Source organism: Stegodyphus dumicola, chromosome X2 (genome assembly GCF_044657685.1).
Source record: "Stegodyphus dumicola isolate Sdum_Otavi_A_Nest chromosome X2, ASM4465768v1".
NCBI lineage: Eukaryota > Metazoa > Arthropoda > Arachnida > Araneae > Eresidae > Stegodyphus > Stegodyphus dumicola.
Genome location: NC_140781.1, coordinates 153,860,007 through 153,879,889, shown reverse-complemented (window position 1 = coordinate 153,879,889; position 19,883 = coordinate 153,860,007). Strand labels below are relative to the sequence as shown.

The 19,883-nt window shown below is 35.5% G+C and overlaps 1 protein-coding gene across 9 annotated transcripts in view; it reads right to left on the bottom strand.

The window, feature by feature from the left end:
• Positions 1-825: 825 nt before the first annotated feature.
• The window catches only part of LOC118203029 (uncharacterized), a 137,574-nt gene continuing 118,516 nt past the window's right edge, over positions 826-19,883 (bottom strand). For all 9 annotated transcript variants that reach the window (XM_085808982.1, XM_085808979.1, XM_085808978.1 and 6 more), the window contains exons 5-7: positions 17,510-17,585; positions 12,460-12,625; positions 826-1,231 (exon numbers count right to left, since the gene is read on the bottom strand). In XM_085808982.1, the coding sequence (XP_085665108.1) occupies positions 923-1,231; positions 12,460-12,625; positions 17,510-17,585 (551 nt within the window). In that variant the 3' untranslated portion in view covers positions 826-922. The remainder of the gene's footprint in view (positions 1,232-12,459; positions 12,626-17,509; positions 17,586-19,883) is intronic.

Here is a 19,883-nt window from a genome sequence, read left to right as displayed (position 1 = left end):
TATAAATATCTAGATACGCAGCAAAGTTCAAATTTCGGAATTTTATGATTACAAGATGAACTTTTGCCTCAATATGAAAAAGGCAAAGTATGTAAGTTAACTATATTTAGTCTAATGTCAAGTGTGAGTGTGTGTAGCTCATTGTGCTGTTGCACTAAATCGAACATGGAATCCGATTCAACATTTTCTTTTTAAATTCTTTCCCTGAGCAATTACGATGAAGATTAATTGCATGATTTAGATGAAAAATGTTTTCATTTGTGAAATAATAATAAGAAACGTTTAATGAGAATCAGAAGCAATCGCAAACAAATCTCCAGCGAATGGAAGTTACAAGCCTTGAACCATGTACCTAAGACTTGACCTGAGTGTGATCAATTTCTTCAAATGCAGTCACTTAAGAAATTTTTTAAACTGTAATAAAATTTACAATCAACGAGTCAATAAAAATTGTTTACTTACATTTTGAATTTGCATTTTTGAATATCAGTAAGTGTACTAGACTAATGTAGTGAAAAGTAAAAATTAGCATAGATTTTACCATTGGGAAGGTCTTGATTGCGAAGATTGTTAATCACAAAGTATGTTAAGAGTGATATATTACATAATATCTCATGAATATTTTTCATCATACATTTTCAGGTATTTGGCTCTTGTGTAGTATTATATTGTAATCGTAAAAATAAATGGCATTGTTTATCAGTTCTAATTTTAAAATATGCTCAAATTATTTTTTTTCCGAACAACCCTTCAGCATTTCGCTATACGTACGAATTAAAGTACCGAAAGCTGACGCTCTTATCAAATGCATTTTAGTTCTACAAATTTTTGAATGTTTCTTTAAAATGCAAATTTATTTTAAACTCATTTCTGCTCATACAAAATGCTCTCTTTTACTATTCTTGATATATATGAAATGAAATCAGACTAAAATGAAATCAGGCAAATACGTTTCTTGGGATGCACACAGTAGAGGATCATTGGCTGTTACAAGTCCATCATTATCATCTGCTATCAGATCTTCATAGTCCCTGAAAGGGCTGTTATTTGAAATTCCGGAACTTGGACTAGTTGGTGGGGTGGCAGATGTTACTGTACAGCTTGTTTCAATCAATGTTCGGTCGTCATGTTCTTGTTTATATGTTAACACTTCTGTTTCTAATGGAGAACTAAGCTCATTTTGTTGAGAGGTAAATGGTATGCCACGTGCTTGAAGCTCTCTCTCGAGTTCCTGCAAAATATTTCGAACATTTAATATAAGTCATAAAAATCTAACTAATTCAAAAACTAATATAGCTCACGATCACTATATTTAGGAAGTTTCTGAATACCGATTACATGACTCAAAGGGATTACTCTTTTTTGATATTAGCGGGAAGTCGCTTTCCCACAAGACTTATTTGAAATCTGCAAGAATCAAGATGATATGAACTGCAGTTTAACGTTACATATGCCATATCTGATCCATCAAATATATGATTCTGAATATCAAGCAGAAAAGAGAACGTAAACCTGCTTATACGTGAAATGCTTTTCACGGCCTATGCCCTGCATTTTCATTAATGGCTGCGAAGATTTCAGACTCCAAAGAAATTTTTTTTGAGTTTTCACTACTGTAATGAGCAACAACAAAGAAAAAGAACCCTAAGATATAAATTAGTTTGCTGTTCTCAAGCGCGCACGGAATTACTTAGTTACGCATCCAAGCTATATAATTAAATTTAGTTTAATCTTCTTCTCACTAAGTGTATATCATAATTCCTATTAATGGATATGTTTGTCATTCATACCAATCATTGCCATATTTTCCTGTCTTAAATCATTTAAAATTTTTATTGATAACGCTCTAAATGTCAATAAATATTAAAAGTTTTTTTATGAATCGGATAATTTATATGTGATGTGGCATTTCAGTTGGTGTCATATCACCCGAAAGGAAAATTAATCTCATTTCAACAATTCCCTTCTCCCGTCTTCACTATCTCTGTGGTGCCTAAATGGTGACAGACAAATTATAGAGAGATATAGAGATTATTATAGAGAGGTATAATTATAGAGAGATATTGCAGTTATATCTGCAATCTAAGCACGATCCAGCAACGAATAATCGCGCTGCGACGTTGGTTATTGTTATATATCAATATCCTAATATCGGTATGTCGTAATATCAATATGTAACATTAGTATTTTTGTAATATCAATACATTTTAATAGATTTTAATAGAAGTTAATAAAAATTTGTCCTTTATTTAAATTGCACTTGTACAGGTGCTAGCCTTCTCCAGTGCAGCTTGTTTTACAAAATTGCATAGTGTCTTTCAGTTCACAGGTACAGGCAGAAGCTAAGCCAGTACCCCTACAGTACCATACATTATTGAGGTACTGCTGTACCTATCTCAATAAGTTTTCCCCTCAGTTTGGAATTTCGAGGGAAAGCACCCCAGGGCTCAGTCCGATGGTCTCACATTCTTCTTCCCCACCATCAATCTCTCAAGAAAATTTCAGATTGTCGTGCATTTTTAAGGTTTTCCTTAAATGCTTATTAATATTATAGTAAATTAATATGTTAAAAACATCCATGCCTTCTTCGGGATTCGAACCCAGGCCTTTCAGTATGTCAGCCAGCATCCTTATCCACTATCTCGTTTGGGCTGACAGTCCTTTCTAAAAATCAGTTCTAATTTTAAATGTACTTTACGTAAAAATATACCACGTAGTTGCATCGTGCATCAGAATGTAGGGCCGTTTTAACAGTCTGTAGTAATCTGGGTCTTTGCCTACGGCAGTTCTGTTAAGAATAATATGAGCCTTAAACAAATGGAACATATCTATAGTGCCTGCCACAAAGCTAGAGGTGATCTGAAAAGAAAATAATGTTTTGGTGTAGAGCAGGGAGAAGTATAGTTGTTTCATTGGAATGAGTATTTAAAAAAAAAAATTCATTGCTATTTGCTTCGTTTTGATACATGTTATAATAAAAAACGCTTTTACGAATTAATTTGTTCCTAAGAATCATTCACAAAACTTAAGTTCGTTAAGTTAAAATTACTCAGGTGGAAAAATTCCCTAAAATGTTTAATTTGTTAATTTTTAAAAATTAGTTTTAAAAGATTAATTAGTCATTTCTGAAGCTTTGTAAGGCAGAAGTTCGTAAAATGAAGCATGATTGTAGTTTCGAACGCTTAATAGTTCGAGAGCAGTTACGTTTATTATTAGGGTTATGAACTAAAATGTAAACAATGAATGAAGTCTGCAAGATTTTTAGTACATGAAAAGTACACATAGTTTGTTAAGATTATATAACTACTTCAACAATTTCAAAATTTTATTGCTTGCTGCTTCTCTTTCATATCTCGAAAGAAAGGAGTGAGGGGGGAAAACCTTCTCTCGTGATTTCTACTTGCAATTTTCAGATGAACCCCTTAAAATATTTTGTATCTTTCCTTTTGGATTTTTGAAATAATTTCTCTCTTAACCCCTTTAATCGTATCTACTACTAACTCAAGCAGTTTTCGGTCAGTTTGGAGTTAAGAGATTAACCATTATAATTACAGATTTCAAAGAGAAAAATTCAGATACATTATACTGCAAACTTGGTTTTTAAAACATAACCATTTGAAGATTCGTATTCAGTATCTCAACGAAATTATTCGTAGGATTGGAATCTAGGAACGAGAGAAGGCTGTAAGGTTTATTTTAATTAAGACGTCATTTTTATGTTAAATCTCTTCTGTACTCCTATTTTCTCGCATCAACTTCACAAGAAGTGATAGGGGAGTTTAGGTGAGTTTTTAAATAGCGAACAAGAGTTTAAGCGAACGATAGAGTTTTGGCAACTGTCAGCCACCCTGTTATCTTATGTTTCCACTGTCATGTAACACGTGCTAGTTTCAGTGAGTTGTTTTTTGGCTTTTGCTGGTACATGTGCTTAGGGTCCTGATTGCTAGGTTGCTGTTTGCTTGTACATATTTAACTTGTTTCATTTCCAGATCCGCAAGGAGCAGGATTAAATTATAATTAGCAATAAAAGTTAAGTTTGATTTTCTTCTTCTTGTGGGAAAGTAGTGTTTGAACTTCAAAGTTTGTAGAGTGCTTAGATATTTATTGGAGCAACAAACGGGGAAAAATTCGGCATTTCCTTCGCCGGGATTCGAACTCCATACCTGTCGATTGCTACCCGGACGTGCTTCCATTTATACCACGAAGACACGCGGTAAGGAAGAAGAAAAATCCCTGACAAGGTCAGTAAATCGAATGTAGCACAAGGTAAATAAATGTGTAATTTGTTTTAAGAGTGAAACTAGGTTTTAATCTTACAGACTAACGATAGGGAAAAATCAATTACTGTAAGAAAGTAAAGAAAGTGAATTTATTTCATTTTATTTTATGCTTCTCTTATTTTATTTCTTATTTGTGCTATTCCTTTTGTGCTGATAGCCTTTCAAGAGTTATCTTCCATCCGGCAGTGCTGAGAGATAAAACTATTAAAATAATAAATATAAGCGTATTAATAAATTTTAAACAAAACTCTTTTGGTTTAGTTTAAAACATTTTTCCACGCTACAGAAATCAGCTTTAAAAAAAACTGAATTTAATTTTAAAATTATCTCAATACTCAAATCACGAGGCCAACCAAAAACGCAATTAAAAAAAGGAAACACTTTTTGTTTTCATCATACAAGAGTTGATTCGGGGCCGCTGTGTATAACGTGCCTTAATGTGCTGTACAGCATATTAATGTCAAATTTTTAAACATCAGTAAACACCGATAGCGAAGATAAGGCAACCAGGCAACGTTATGGCACGTCAGGACAATGCGGTTACATTTTCCCTTTCGTTATTGTTAAGTGAATTAAAACAACAAAGGCTACTATTTATCAGTAGGCGTGCGCATTTGAAATTGGATGCCGTACTTTCTAAAATGTATGAAATATATTTTTTTCTTTTTTGTCATCTAATTTTTCAAATTAATGAAAACTTACTTTCAAACTTTGCAGCTCCCAAATTTTGTTGCCCTAAGTTTTAGCGTACTTAGCCTGTGGGTAAATTCATTCCTGTTTTTTTTAACAAGTATGTATTCTAACATGAGTAGTTAGTAATATGCTCATCGTTATCTGACATTAGATCAAGTATTATGAAAGGTCTTAATTTAAAAAAATTGTAAAATTTTTAAAGACGAACTTTATGCGATGTAATACTAAATTAATGAGTAACTTGATTTCGGCAAATAATTGCATACATAATATCCGAATAACTTGCATTATAGGTAATTAAGCTCGCATTCCTTAGTTTTTTTTTTATTTATTGTAGTGTGGCGTTTTCAAAATACTTGATAAAATACTACAAGTTTGTTGAAAGAAAGTGTTACTTACTACACAAGCCATTAAGTGTGCTTTGTTTTCCTGCAACAAAAAACGCTACTTAAAAATGGCTCAAAGCAGATTGTGAAAACTTATAACCTGCACATATAAAATATTTTAAAATAAAGTCGAATATAACATTCATTGTAAGATCAAGGTTTATAAGTAATTTTAAGTTTACCTACATTTCCCATATTAAAAATAATACAGAATATAAATATATTTTATAATAAAGTGGCCTCCGGCTACGTTTTTCATTACACGTAAAATGAACACAAGTGAAAATTTTAATTTTAATTTTTAGTGAATGATTATATTCTCAGTATGAGTCTATGAAATGGAATATCTTCCAAATGGACTTATGAACAGGTCAAACGTTTCTTTCTTTCGTTATTACATTCGAGTTAATTTTTCTCTTCTTAAATTAGATCTGAGGACATTTTTCCTATGCTACGAAATTTCTTACGGAATATGCATCAAGTTTACAATGTCTGATTTGGTTTATTTAATTCCGGCAAAGCACTCGAGGGCTATCTGCCAAAGGGGTGGGATGCCTTCATGGAGAACTTCCTAACGGAAACTCGCTCGTATTAACGTTACACATGCGGAAAACCACGAAAACGTCCATGCAGGGATTCGAACTTTCTCAGGGATTTGAACCCCAGTCCGAACTACCAGTTTTTAGTGACTCTACCGCTGGGCCACTGATGATCCTTTATAATATTTGAGCACGCTGCCAGACGGTATAGTGGTTAGGGGAGCCGACTACGATACCAAAGGTTCCGGGTTCGAGTCCCGAAGAAGGCATAGTTGTAACTGTCAGTGCCTTCATAAGAGGCCCACCTATTAGGTGCTTCCAGAATAAAGTGACCGCCACTTCTGCCCTTAGTAGTGGCTAAGCTGAAGACAGCTGAGAGCCCACCATTCGGGAAAAAAAAAAGTTTGAGCACACGTTTGGCAATGCTGAAAATGTCGCTTGTTATCACATGAACTGTATTTTCAATTCATTTAAGATTTCGGTAGAATATTCAGTTAATTTTTAGTAAAACTAACTATAGAGATAAATGGTATGTAAATTGTTTATAGGTTCACAAGATTATAGTTTGCACTTCATCATACCTTTCATTTCTGGAAAGATTCATTGCCTTCTTTATTGCTTTGCTTTGCTTAACCCTTTCCGGCACGCTACCTTTTAAAATCGGAGCTTTGATTTAAAAAAAAAAAAAAAAAAAAAAAAAAAAGTTAGGCAGTCTAATTAGGCCTAGAGAAGTACACAAGTAAAATTTTGTGAAGATAGCACTTGTTTTAATTCTGTGGGTGTGTCCAAACAATGATCTCATTTTAAGTTTTCTTGCGAAGCTTACATGCAGCTACACATATTGCGCATCTATATGATGTGCGTATGAGTGCAAATCATCATCTACATACAGCTTCATTATTTTTAAATACAATAACGTACCGAGGTGCGCTGATAAGCATTTACCTCTATACAAACAAACGATGTAAAATAATCGATTTAATAAAAATTGGGTTTTGCTTGGTTTATTAAATACAGCAAAGCACAATAAGGCTATCTGCCTAAAGGAAAGGATGCTTTTGTGTATGATTTTATAAGGAAACTGGCTTGTAGTCATGTTACACATGGGGAAAACAACGACAGCCAACTGAGCAGAGGTCGAACTCAAAGAATTCGGGAGATAATAACCCCTCAGTCACAGTTGGGACCAATAAAAACTGGTGAGTATAAGTTTAAGAACTCATTGATTAAATGTTATTTTTCTCTACTGTTTCTCTTTAAGCGGAGTTTTGGTTAATGGGTGTTTTATTATAAGTATAACAATCAAACTTAAGGGTTTCTTCTAGTAAAATTACGAAAGGGTAGTTTTGTAACAAAAGTTTAAAAGGAAAGATTCTTTACAGAGACACGTAATATATGGCATTATAAACATGTTTTATTAATTAACATAATGCTACAATGTTTATAAAGATTATGGTTTCCGTTAAGGATGTATCACTTGGCGCCTTTTTTCCCCTTCTTTTTGTTTTGGCGTATCAGGTCTGGAGGTAAACAAATACGACCCTTGACCAAATATTGGAGTTGGCTGAAGAACAGGGAGCTGAAATTATCGTTCTACAGGAAACTAAATTGAGAGAGAATTCTCAACTAAAAATTAAGGGATACAACATCATCCGTTTAGACAGACATGAGAAAGGAGGCGGTGGCCTCGTTTTCCTTAGTAGAGATATTAACTATATTTCCAAAAGCTATACTGCACCCACTGGTTCAGATTTAGAGTTGCAAGAAATCACTGTTATGTGAAGAGGTGAACCACTAGACATCTTTAATTTATATCACCCTCCCAACATTGGTAATATGCCTGGAGTCTTTGATAATCTTTTATCTGGAAATACTCTACATCTAGGCGACTTAAATGCTAAGCATCCAGCGTGGGGATGTTCTTCCCAGATTCAGAGAGGAATTGATCTTCATTCTATAGATTACTCAGGTTTCATGATCCTTAATGATGGTACTCCAACGTACTCTTCATACAGCTATAACACGTCTGAAGCCCTTCATTTGTCCATAGTAAGTCACACTATCTTTCCAATTTGCACCTGGACAGTTATGAAGAACATTGGGAGTGACCATTCTCCAATTTTAATTGAAATTAGACGCACTGGGGCAAATGGTGTAGCACCAGGGTGCCTGGTCAAGGACCCTACCCCTTGTATAACAGATGTGTTATTTCGAATACTGTCATGAGTAACTAGTATATATTTAGAATTTATATATATATATATAATTAAATCATGTTTTTAACATTTTTTAAAATTATAAAAATAGAAATAAGATAAGAGATAAATTATAAGATAAATTTATTAAAAGACTAAAGTGTGCGTCAGGTTTCAATAGACCTGAATGAGCTGGCTAAAGCCTGATGCAGAAAAAAACATCCGTATAAATAATAGGCAAAGTAGTGTGAGTTTCTTGGTTCACTAGTAATAATTAAACCTTAAATCTATAACACAATATTAAGAGGCACATATTAGATTCATTAAGTTATACAATATGGGTACTAAGTATGGCCATACGCCGTTTACTATTATCTGGGTCATTAAAGTCGTAATCGTAAATCCTTATAACTGGATTGTTGATATTAACAAGATTGGCATAAAAGTTCCAGGCGAGCCGGCAGTAAAAACACTTGAGTTGTTCTATACCCAATTCTTCATGTAACTTTTGATTTCGAACGTACCAGGGCGAATTGGTAATCTGTCTTAGGACACAATTTTGTGCCTTTTGCAATTTTTTTCTACAAGAATTGCATGAATATGGCCAGACCGGGCAGGCATAGCATAGTATGGGACGCAATATGGTTTTATAAATAAGCAACTTGTTGTCTATTGAAAGTACACTGTTTCGAGAAATTAAGGGGGTGAAGTGTGACTTCACTAACTCAAAACTTAATAAGGATAGATATTATGTGTGGGTTTAATGATAGAGTTTTACTGAGGATTACCCCAAGATAAAGGACTTGCTTGGCCCATGGGATGACTTCGCTTTAATTGAAATAAAGAAGAAACAGTGTACTTTCTTCAATCGTAAAAAATATTGGAATTTTGTTAAGGAAGACTGGAAGGCCTTTAGTGATCTCGTTGACACACTGGCTGAACCTGGCATTCACTCAAGTGACCTTGATACTAACTGATTACTTTCAAGCACATGCTCTTCAAGGCAGCTAAAAGAAATATACCTAGAGGAAAGGTAAAGATCTTTAATCCCTACTTTACTCATAATTCGCCCGCTTTGCTCCGGATGAGAGAGAACCTGCGATTCGAATTGAAAAACAATAATACAGAGCAAAACAGGACTGAGATGAACAAAGTCAATGCAGAAACGAATTTATGTGCTGCTCAAGAGGAAAAAGTGGATGGATACATGTGAGAGACTTGATGCTAGATCATCTGACACGAAAAAATTGATAAAAAATATTAGCACTGAACAACCTCAGATAAAGAGATGTAATACTATTTTAGATACGAATGGCATAGGGATTATGGATGACAAATCTGCGGCTGATCTCCTCGGGGCACATTACCAGAAGATAAGTGAGCTGACTTTTACAGAAGATGCTAAGAAGGTGGCAAGAAGGCCTAGAGATCTTGCACATGGATGTCGTAGTGCTGTCTCGGGCAATCCCCTTTTCTTTAAATCCTTCTCCATGCATGAATTGGAGATGGCACTCAAACTTGAATTGACCAAAACTCCTGGACCTGAAGGCATCCATGGCCAGATGATTGGGCATTTATGCAAGACAAAAATTTCTGAATATAGTGAATCAATCTTGGACGCCTTCCTAAAGAGTGGAAAAGAGCCACAATCATACCTTTTGAGAAAGCTGGCCAAACCGATGGATCTTCTGGAAGCTTCAGCCCCATTGCCCTAACGAGCAATGCATGTAAATCCTACCAAAAGAACAATACGGTTTCAGAAGAGGTCATAGCACCACTAAGCAATTGGTTTATCTCAGCCAGAAGATTATATATGCCCAAAACAAGCGACCTACCAATCATACTGTGGCTGCTTCTAGATTTATCAAAGGCATTTGACAGTATCTGGAAACATAAACTAATTATTAAACTCTATAAAGACTTTGGCATCAGGGGTAAAGCCCTGACCTAGATCTCAGATTTCTTGAGAAATAGACTGATAAAAGTAAAGCTTAATTCCACTATGTCAAACACCTTTAAATTGAGCCAAGGCGTCCCCCAGAGTTCTGTGTTGAGCCCAATTCTTTTCTGTCTGGATTTGGCTGAAATTGAGAAGATTATATAAAGGAGATGTGAGGTTCGGCTATTTGCGGATGATATCGCCCTTTGGAGCTCTGGCCCAGATGTGAGTTCAACTAAAACCATATAAATCTTATATTTGAAGAAGTGTGGAAACTCTCGAAAGACCACAAATTGAATTTTAATCCAACTAAATATATCGTTTTTTTACCATCAATAGGAAGTTTTATAATTATCATCCAAAAGTTTTTATGAATAACTTGCCTCTTACGTATGACAAACATCCCCAAATATTTGGGCTTCGTTCTCGATCCAGAGATCACTAGTAACAAACATACGGATGCACTGGTTTTTAGGGGCAGAAACTAGTTTTGTGAAACAACTAGTTTTGTGAAACAAAGCTTGTTTCAAATAAATTACAGCAGAGCTGTTGATTGGAATAACTGTATGAAACAGTTATGCGTTAATTCCTTTTCTATCTCCTCCTGACTGTTCAAATTGATGGACGCTATAAAATTGTGAAAATTGACGAAGTAGAAGTTAAGAGAATGTTCCGATCGTTTCATCTACTAGTGAGCCGTTTCATCTACTAGTTTATCCTCATCTATCCGTTTCATCTACTAGTGAGCCAAATACGAGAGGAAAGAAATAATCCAAAATGCGCCAATATTGTTCCAAAAATGGGTGATATATCTTTAACAGGAAAGTACTAAAATTGAATTTTATAAACTAAATGTCTTTGGAGATACAGCAGTTAGATACATTATTAAAAATAAAATAAGGATTTCAATTATTAAGAAGCTCTTTTTTTTTTTTTGCTTTTAAATCGCTCAGTTTATCGAAGAATTAGAGATTTATTAAATTTAAAAGATAAATCAAAGATTGTATGCTTTGCCGAATAATAACACTCTGGGATATGGCTATTATATTTCACCAAACGACAACACTTGCCTGTGCGTGACTCTCGCCTGCATGATAAATACACAGCTAACAAAACATAACCGTCCATAATTTTTGAAAATATTTTTCTATAGGTTTTTCTAACGTCGATACACACGTTTAGAACGCGGGAAAAGTAACAAAATATGTTAAACAACATCTAAATTATCTAAATTAGAATTTTTTTTCTGGACCTAATGGCATCCAAGTTAAAATGAGGCTCTTTCCTAATTTCAATCGGTGAAGTCCACCAGACCATTGAAAAATAGATATGACGGCAGACTTACAATTTGAACATTTCGTTAAGATATGGTGAGCAGCCAGCTGAGCAACACAATTGCTACATGATCAGTCGTTCTCATTCTTTCATCAGTAGATGCTCATGAGTGAATCTAGAGCAGGTTTTCTCCACCAAGGGAAATTTCATAGATTCAGAGAAAATGCGGTCAGCCTTTTAGTATTTACTTGTTGAATGTTTAGTTTTATTTTATGAACATAAAAAACTACTTTTATAAAGGTTTGGTATTTGTCATATTTTATTTTGGTATTTTATATATTTTTTCTTGTTTAATTTATACAACAGGTTGAAAAATAATTTAAATTTAAAGAAATGTACATGTAATTTTTGATATTAAAAAGGGGGTGTGTGATTGTCTAGCAGCGGTGGGAGGGATTGCATGGAGCAAAAAGGTTGAGAATCACTGCTTTAGATTATCTGATTCTTACACAGCCAAGTTAAAGAACCTTCTTGTGATTTTTATTCAATTTATAGTTTTACGCTCAACAGTTGTATGAGATTTATATTAACTCCCAAAATATCCAAAGAATTATTAACTTAATTGGCTAAGTAACTATAGAAGAAATATAGCTATTTTAAACTGAATGAAAACACAAGAGATAAGCTATTTTAAATTCATGTAAACTATAAGAAATTTAATAACTATTTAAATTCTATATCAAAGAAATTGTTAACTTTCCGTTTATCTAACCATTTTAACATAGTGCTGAATTACAAAGTGCACAGTGTGATACGTAATGCAAAAATATAACGTAGTGCATTTTACCTCTCGCTGCTCAACTGACCACCTAACACGACACTGTTCACAACTTATCTGAGAAATGAGACTCATTCTTTATCTCTTGTTCCGTTTCTGCGAATTGAATTTAGAAGCATTGTTCAGAATACAAGTAATGAAATTTATTTCTCTCGGTAGTAAAACTGGAGTTTTTTCACATTCTATTTATAAAAACTGAAACATTACCCCATAGATACCGCCTGAGCTATTGTGTATATGTTTGGATTAGAGAGAAACGAAGTTTAAGCTATGCTTGGTATTTAGTTTTATAAAATTTGATATAGCTCACTCACCTGGACTCTGTATAAAAGATTTCGATTTTGTATTTCGAGATGCCTTTGCTTTTCTTCCATTACAGGTATCCTTGATGCGTCTTTTTTGAGACAACGCAGGTAAGCAACTGATGCCCTTAGTATAGTTCCTTTGTTTCGGCGTAGGTCACGGACTAACTCGAAATACCTGAAGCAAGCAAGAAAATTAAATTTAATAGTAGAAAATAATTGTGCTGTCTAGGAAAAGTAGAATTGTATCGTTTTCTGAGAATCATTTTTTTCTTGAAATTACGAAATTCAGCATTTTCTAAATATATTAATTTAACCCTTTGAAATTGAGACATTTTTTCGCTTGGGACAACTAGCAACTCGAGACGATTTTTCTGCATATTTTGGTGAATTCCTTACACTTAACACGATTCCACACACAAGCTATTTGTTTTTTTATGTCTGAAGATACTTTCGGTCCTGCGGCTGTTTCGCCGGATACAAACGGCATTCTTTGCGGCATTTCTCCGGATTCTGTGCATGTTATCCGTTCTGAATTTTCTGTCCGTTCTGCGGAATCACTTCAGTACCACGAAGGAAAGCAAATACAAAAAATATATTTATTGTACGTGAACAGTCGGGCATGAAAACAGAATGATTAAATTTGTAAGCAGTTTGGACGTTTACAGGGCTACAAAATTAGTAGAAACAGCAGCCACTCCTGGCAGCTAAAACGGCCTTTACCCGGTTAGGCAGGGTGTCGAACTGGGCTTGGATGACAGAAACGGGTAATTCATTCCGTCCTGCTTCAAATCTATGCTACACTTCATCAATCGTATTAGCTGGAGAGAGGTGGCGAGCCAATCTCTCAGCAACCCATGACCAGATGTTTTCATTGGGTGACAGATCTGGAGACCGTGCAGGCTAGGGCAGCAGTCGAGAACCCTGTTTATCGAGGAAGGTCAGAAGACGACGTGCAACATGGCCTCGATAATAGGGCACAACCACTGGACGTAAGATGTAAGAAATATACCAATATGCGTTCAAATTACCGTCGATCCGAACTATAGATTTGCGTGTCGTGTACCCAATGGCTGCCCAAACCATCACACCAGGTGCAGGGCCCCTATGCCGATATCGAATGCAAGCAGGCGACGTGCGATTTTGTTAAAGCCTCCCGACACGTATAAGGCCATCAAAATACTGCACGCAGAACCGGGACGACACTGTGCCATTCCTGTACCCAGCTCTGTCGTTCGGCGCACCAGAGTCGCCGTCTCTTTCTATGTTGAATTGTCAAGGAAAACCGAAGTAATGGTAACGTGCTGATAGTCCACGCTGCTGCAAACGTTGATGCACCGTACGAGCGGATACTGGGCGTGCTGCAAACATGCGCACTTCTTGGCTAATGGTCCGTGATGTGGTCGTATGTTTTTGCGTTGCTGACCTCACAATATGTCTGTCCTTTCGGGCGTTAATCATAGAAGGGCGTCGCGATCCTGCATGCCGCTCAGTATAATCCTCAACAAACCCATTAATTCCATATTCGCATGACAATGGTTGGATGTTGACCAGTGCGACGGGCGATATCACGGAACGATAATCCACACTCTCGATAGGCAACGATCCTGTTTCTATCGCATTTCGACAGTTGCTGGAAGCATTTTTTCTTGTTATTCGAAACATAATACGATGTTCTGAACAAACTCCGAAAAAACCTCTCCCTTCTGCATCGTCTAAATGGGCTGAAATACTAATCGTTTGCATATCCCAAACTCTTCTTCTTTTCACGTGATTTTAACGTTCGTCAGATCATCCCTTCCTGGTGCTGGAATTTTAATGACCAGCAGTGTATTACCCTGATTTCTTCCCTCCTTACACATCTTACTTCACCGTTATCTTCTTCACTTATTTCTCCATCGTCGAATAGTCTATGCATAGACATAATTTCGTTTTTCATCAACCAAAAATCGAAGTCATCTTCACTTGAACTGGTTCCCTTATCGTATTCCATGTTTATTGGACTCCGTAACTTTGGAAATAATATTCATATTGTCACGACTGTCGAGTTCGAACTAACGCCGAAAACGCATATATAATGATAAATCTAAAAATCGTATTTAATATTGTCATTTGTTTTATACGTATGTATTATTGAATGCACTCATGAAGCGGTAGTGCCTAAACAAAACCTAAATAAATGCTGTTAACGTGTCAGGACTTGTGTTTCTCTTTATTTGGAACATGGAAACGTTGGAAACATGAATGATCCTGAATAGGAACAGGGAGCTTACTCAAGCTATGTTCAAGAAGGTGTGAAGTAGACAACACAAGCAGGAAGGGTATACGAAACCCTTTATTTTCAATACTTTACAGGTATTTCCGAACTTCGGAATACAGAGACCAACCACTTGTGGTCTGAACGTAAGAATATAAAAATCTACTAACTAAAACTAACTAAAAGCTAACTTTGAATTAGTGTACAAATGCCTAGCACTAAGACTGGCCTTTATTTAAAAAGGTACGTATGTAGTACGCTGAGCTGCTAAAACTACGATACGTCTGCAACTATCAAGAGGGCTAAATCTCTGGCCTTAAAAGAAACCAGCAACCGAGTGAAAACTTGTAAAACTACAGTGGCAAGCGGCTTGTTTCCTAAAACTCCTTCTCTCTTTCGCTTGGCAAAAAGCCACAATTTAAGTACTTGGGCGTTAGCAAGACAATTTGCATAAACAAGTTATAGCATTTAATTCTGGCCGGAAGTAGAAAATAAGAAGTGATAGTACAGTTTTAAACTAAAATAAACGTTAGTAAAACTTAGGATCCTTACAACCGCTCAAATTATCGCGTCACACTGAATGGTAATCGAGAGTCGCCTCTCGAGTTACTGCATTAAATCAAATAGTGACCGAAAGTCATCTCTCGAGTGCAAAAAGTTAATAATGTCCGTAAATTAATAACGGGAAGCAAAAGTTCCTTAGGCTTAAACAGTTTACTAAGATATATATAGTATATATAACTGACGAATTTAAGATTAAAAGAAGCGATTCAACAGAGAATAGAACATTAAACGTTTGAAATTCAGCTATTAGTAAAGTTTTAATTGGAAGAAATTATTTTTTTATAGAAGAATAGCTATACAGATGGAGGACAAAATAATGAGAACACCTGTAAAAACGTATGACGTATTTCACACATGCAGTACAGCAGCGCCACCTGTAACAGAAGTGTGCCACCTTGTGAGCGTGAAGAGAAAGGTATCGGTCTCTCAACAGCAGTCACCTGCGTTGCATATTTCGATCGAACTGTCTGTGAGAAGTTGAAATGTCAGACCTGTCAGAGTTCCAAAGAGGAATGATAGTTGGAGCGCGTTTAAGTGGAGCATCTGTTACGGAAACAGCAAACCTTGTGCAAGGAGTATGGTATCAACAGTTATGACAGTATACACAAAGAGGGTAAGACGACGTCTTCAAAGCACAACAGTGGGCAAAAGTCAAAGCTGGCTGATAGGGATAAACGGGTCTTGAAGCCTATAGTAGCTCGAAAGCACAAGCAATCGTTATCCGAGATAGCATCCGAAATGAACAGTCATCTCCAGGACCCCGTTTCAACGAAAACTGTCAAAAGGGAACTTTCTGCTACGAACATTTATGGCAGAGTGGCAATTCGTAAACCCTTGGTGACAGCAACTAATGCTTTCAAGCGACGCCACTGGTGCAGAGATCACAAAGGTTGGCCCCTACCGACTGTGAAGTGTGCAGGTGGCGCCATTATGGTATGGGGTGCGATATCTTGGCGCGGTCTTGAGCCACTTGTTATTCTGCATAGGATCACATCCAATCACTATCTAAGCATTCTAGGGGATCATGTCCATCCTTTTGTCCAAACTGTATTCCCTGCGGAGCGACCCACTTTTTCAAGACGACAATGCCCCTATCTACACTGCTAGGCGTATTCAAGAATGGTTCGAAGAGCATGACAATGCAATTGAACATCTCGCTTGGCCCTCTCAATCTCCGGACTCGAATATTATTGAACATTTATGGGCATATTTGGAGTCCAAACTTTGTTCCCGATTTCCACCTCCGTCCAGACTTTCGGAATTAGAGACCGCTCTGCAGGATGAATGGCTTAATATTCCTTTAAATATTGTCCATGACCTTTAAGCATCTATCCCACGTCGCATTCAATTTGTACTTCAGTCAAATGGTGATCCAACCCTCTATTAATAAAGATTTTCCATTATTTCACATGTGTTCGTATTATTTTGTCCTCCATCTGTATGTCTGTTTGGACAGAGATACCTTCATCTTAGACTTTTTAATCAAAACTGACCCGTACTGACGTCGTTACACATTAAAAGCACAGTTAAAGTGCCGTTCAGCTATCCCTTTTCTCTCGGAATGTTTTCGCAATGGTGCTAGAACCTTTATACAAGCTGGTTCCTGTTCTCGAAGACAAACATGTATACAAATTCCCCGTCGCCAGCATCGTTATGAACATCAGTTTTGAATCAGAAAAAAGCAACCTTCATGAGCGTAGAGGCATACTGAGGGACAGATGTGCAAGTAGGGTTTTCGTTTCAATCAGAGTAGAAAACTAAGACTTAACTTTGCATAGCGGGGCATAAAGTTCCCATACCCTTCTCTCTTCAAGTTCAAAGCTGATCTTCATGAATGAGCTGGTACCTTTATGCTGGGTAGCTTTGTGAGAGGTTTAGTTTTTGTTTTAGAAAGCAGTGCCCGATTTTCATAAAGGTGCTGGGCATCTTTATGAAGCGGAAGTGAGGGAAGCCATACTTTATCTCACTGGGAATCAAACCAGAAAGCTATTACAAGTTTTCTGAAGCTTATTGTTCTACGTTATTGGCCTAACAAAATAAATGCTATGAAATGATGACAAAAATATTTTAATTAAAGCAAGATTCCAGTAACACAACATAATAAAGACATAAATGCATAGAAAATTTTTTAATAGAGCAAGGTTCAAATAAAGTAAACTCTAAATTCTTTTGTAGGAAATACGTTGATGCTTACTTAAACATTTATCTATCGAAAGAAGATAATAAACAAGATTTACTTACGGGTCATCATGTCGAGGTAATAATGTTCCGAGTTCTTTTATTCTATCATTTATGTTGAATCTTCTTCGCCGTTCAACTGAGAAAATGTAAATACAGACATCAGAAGTCTTTTACTAAAATATGACCCATATGATACAGCAAGATTAATTATAAATAAATGAAAAGCCAGACCATTCATTCAGAAATCAGTTGCAAAGGAGATGGAAGTAATCAGTGATTTTAAATATTTAGCCACTAGTGAGTTTTTATATACGGTACCGTTAAATAAATAATGGAATATTTATACAGACGCTCCCAATTTTATAGACTTTCGCAGATATAAACAAAATTGTTCTCAAAGAGTAAAATTTGTTTGGAGTCGAAAACAAAATAAACGGTTGCGCATTAAGGCTCGCAAGCGCTATCATGTTATTTACGACGGGAGAAAAAGAAAACTTTTCAGACAAGCTTAGAAATTTATTTTCTAAAGTAAGACACTTCAGAAATCGGTGTAGCTGGCTCATTTAATACACCTCCTTTCACCTCTCATGGTGCTTCTTCACCACAAATGTCTTTTTTACTTGCTGATTGAGACTTCAGAGAACGAGTTAGACGTTGACTCACCCTCACCCTATAAAGATCCTACATACTGTAACCATCATCCATTTACACATGCCGCAAAACTATAATCCAAGATACGGTTTAATAGTAAAGTAATTTTTTTATTTATAATTATTTTTTATCCATTTAAAATGCATTATTTATTTGTTTTAGTATTTTTATAGTTTAACTGATAGTACTTAAGCTATTATATCACTAACATTCGTTAGAAGTTATACGCAGCGAACCTAGTAACATTTTACGAAGAAATTCATCATACGAAAGTCGTTCGTAAGGTGCGGAGCGTCTCTATTTTGAACTTAAAAAGAACTAATTAATAATGAATCTCTTTAATTATATGTATATAACCAGTATATGTACATACACATTATTATACACTGAATAAGCACAGGAAACTATTTAAAGGATTTTTGAAATATAATAAATGTTTTGAAATATAGTCTAATGATCATATAGCAATAAGAAATAAGTTGCATTGTTTCACACTGTGAACTATTAGTTCAGCACATGCAGATGTTTAAGGTTGCCTTCTGCCAACAGATTAAAACATCATAGACCATGGCTATGTTTCGAGCGGATTAAAATATATCTCTTTCTTTTAATTAACTTAAAAAGATTATATTTTGTAGGATTATAATCACATTTATTTTCCTATACTTTATAATTGATTTTATTCATAAAGTATCAATCTTTTAAACTTTTTTTTCATTAGTTTTAATCAAATAAATATTTGTAAATTTTAGCTTACAAAGTATATTATAAGTTTTAGGCTAGCGGATAACTAAAAGATCATAACTAAGGACTAACTAAAGACTACAAGAACAACAATCATAACTAAAGATTACAAGTTTCCCTGTGTTGCGCACAATGGACTTGAGGTACAAGGAAATGCAGAAGAATCGATCGAAGTAAAAGATCCGAAGGAATGAATATACGAACTGGCGTACATACAAGATCGCTTTAGCAAAGAAATGGTAAAGACAAAGGAAGCTAAAGCTGCATTGATCATAGAAATGAGAAGGGCAAAAGACGGAAACAGAATTAAGATCTCATACTATATCGCTAGAAAGATTACCATTACCACTTCACCACTATCAAGCCTGGTTGCAAAGATCTTATCAGCAAGCTCATAGGGGGTTGTTCTGGAGTGTTTAGTGACGACAGTTGAATGTGTCGGGCCATAGTGAGGACCATGTCTAGCAAGTAACTGTAGGGGTGTCATACTGTGATTTGCACCAATCTTAGTTGCTTCAATAGTTATATAGCTTATTGCTTCAAGTAGGAATGCTTTATTTCAAGATAACTCCTGCCTTCATACTGCCCGTTTTTTGCCAACAGTTTTTCAGCTACCCTGGTCTGCAGGCTCTAGACCAAGCCAAATGTACTGCAGATGTAATACAGATATGCAAATGATAGTCCAAAATGTAGAATTTTTTCCAGCTAAGCATCTTTGCAGCTAAATAAGTCATTCTTTCCAAACGCACCCTTTTGCAATAACTGCAGTTGAACTACGTCTATAAGTTTAGAGAACAAAGAATAGCATTTCAGAAGCATATTCAGCAGCTGTAAAAAACGTATGCAAAAGCATGCGTAAAAGTTGAAGCCCTATAAAGATAATCTGCTATTCTAGGCACAGTACTCTTTGAAATCTTCGATACCCAAACTTAAATAAAAAATGTTCTACTTTTACTCCAGATAAATATTTTTGCTTAATTTAAAAGGAAAGTTTTAAATTAACATTTAATGTTTGATTATAGCTCAATTTACATTATCA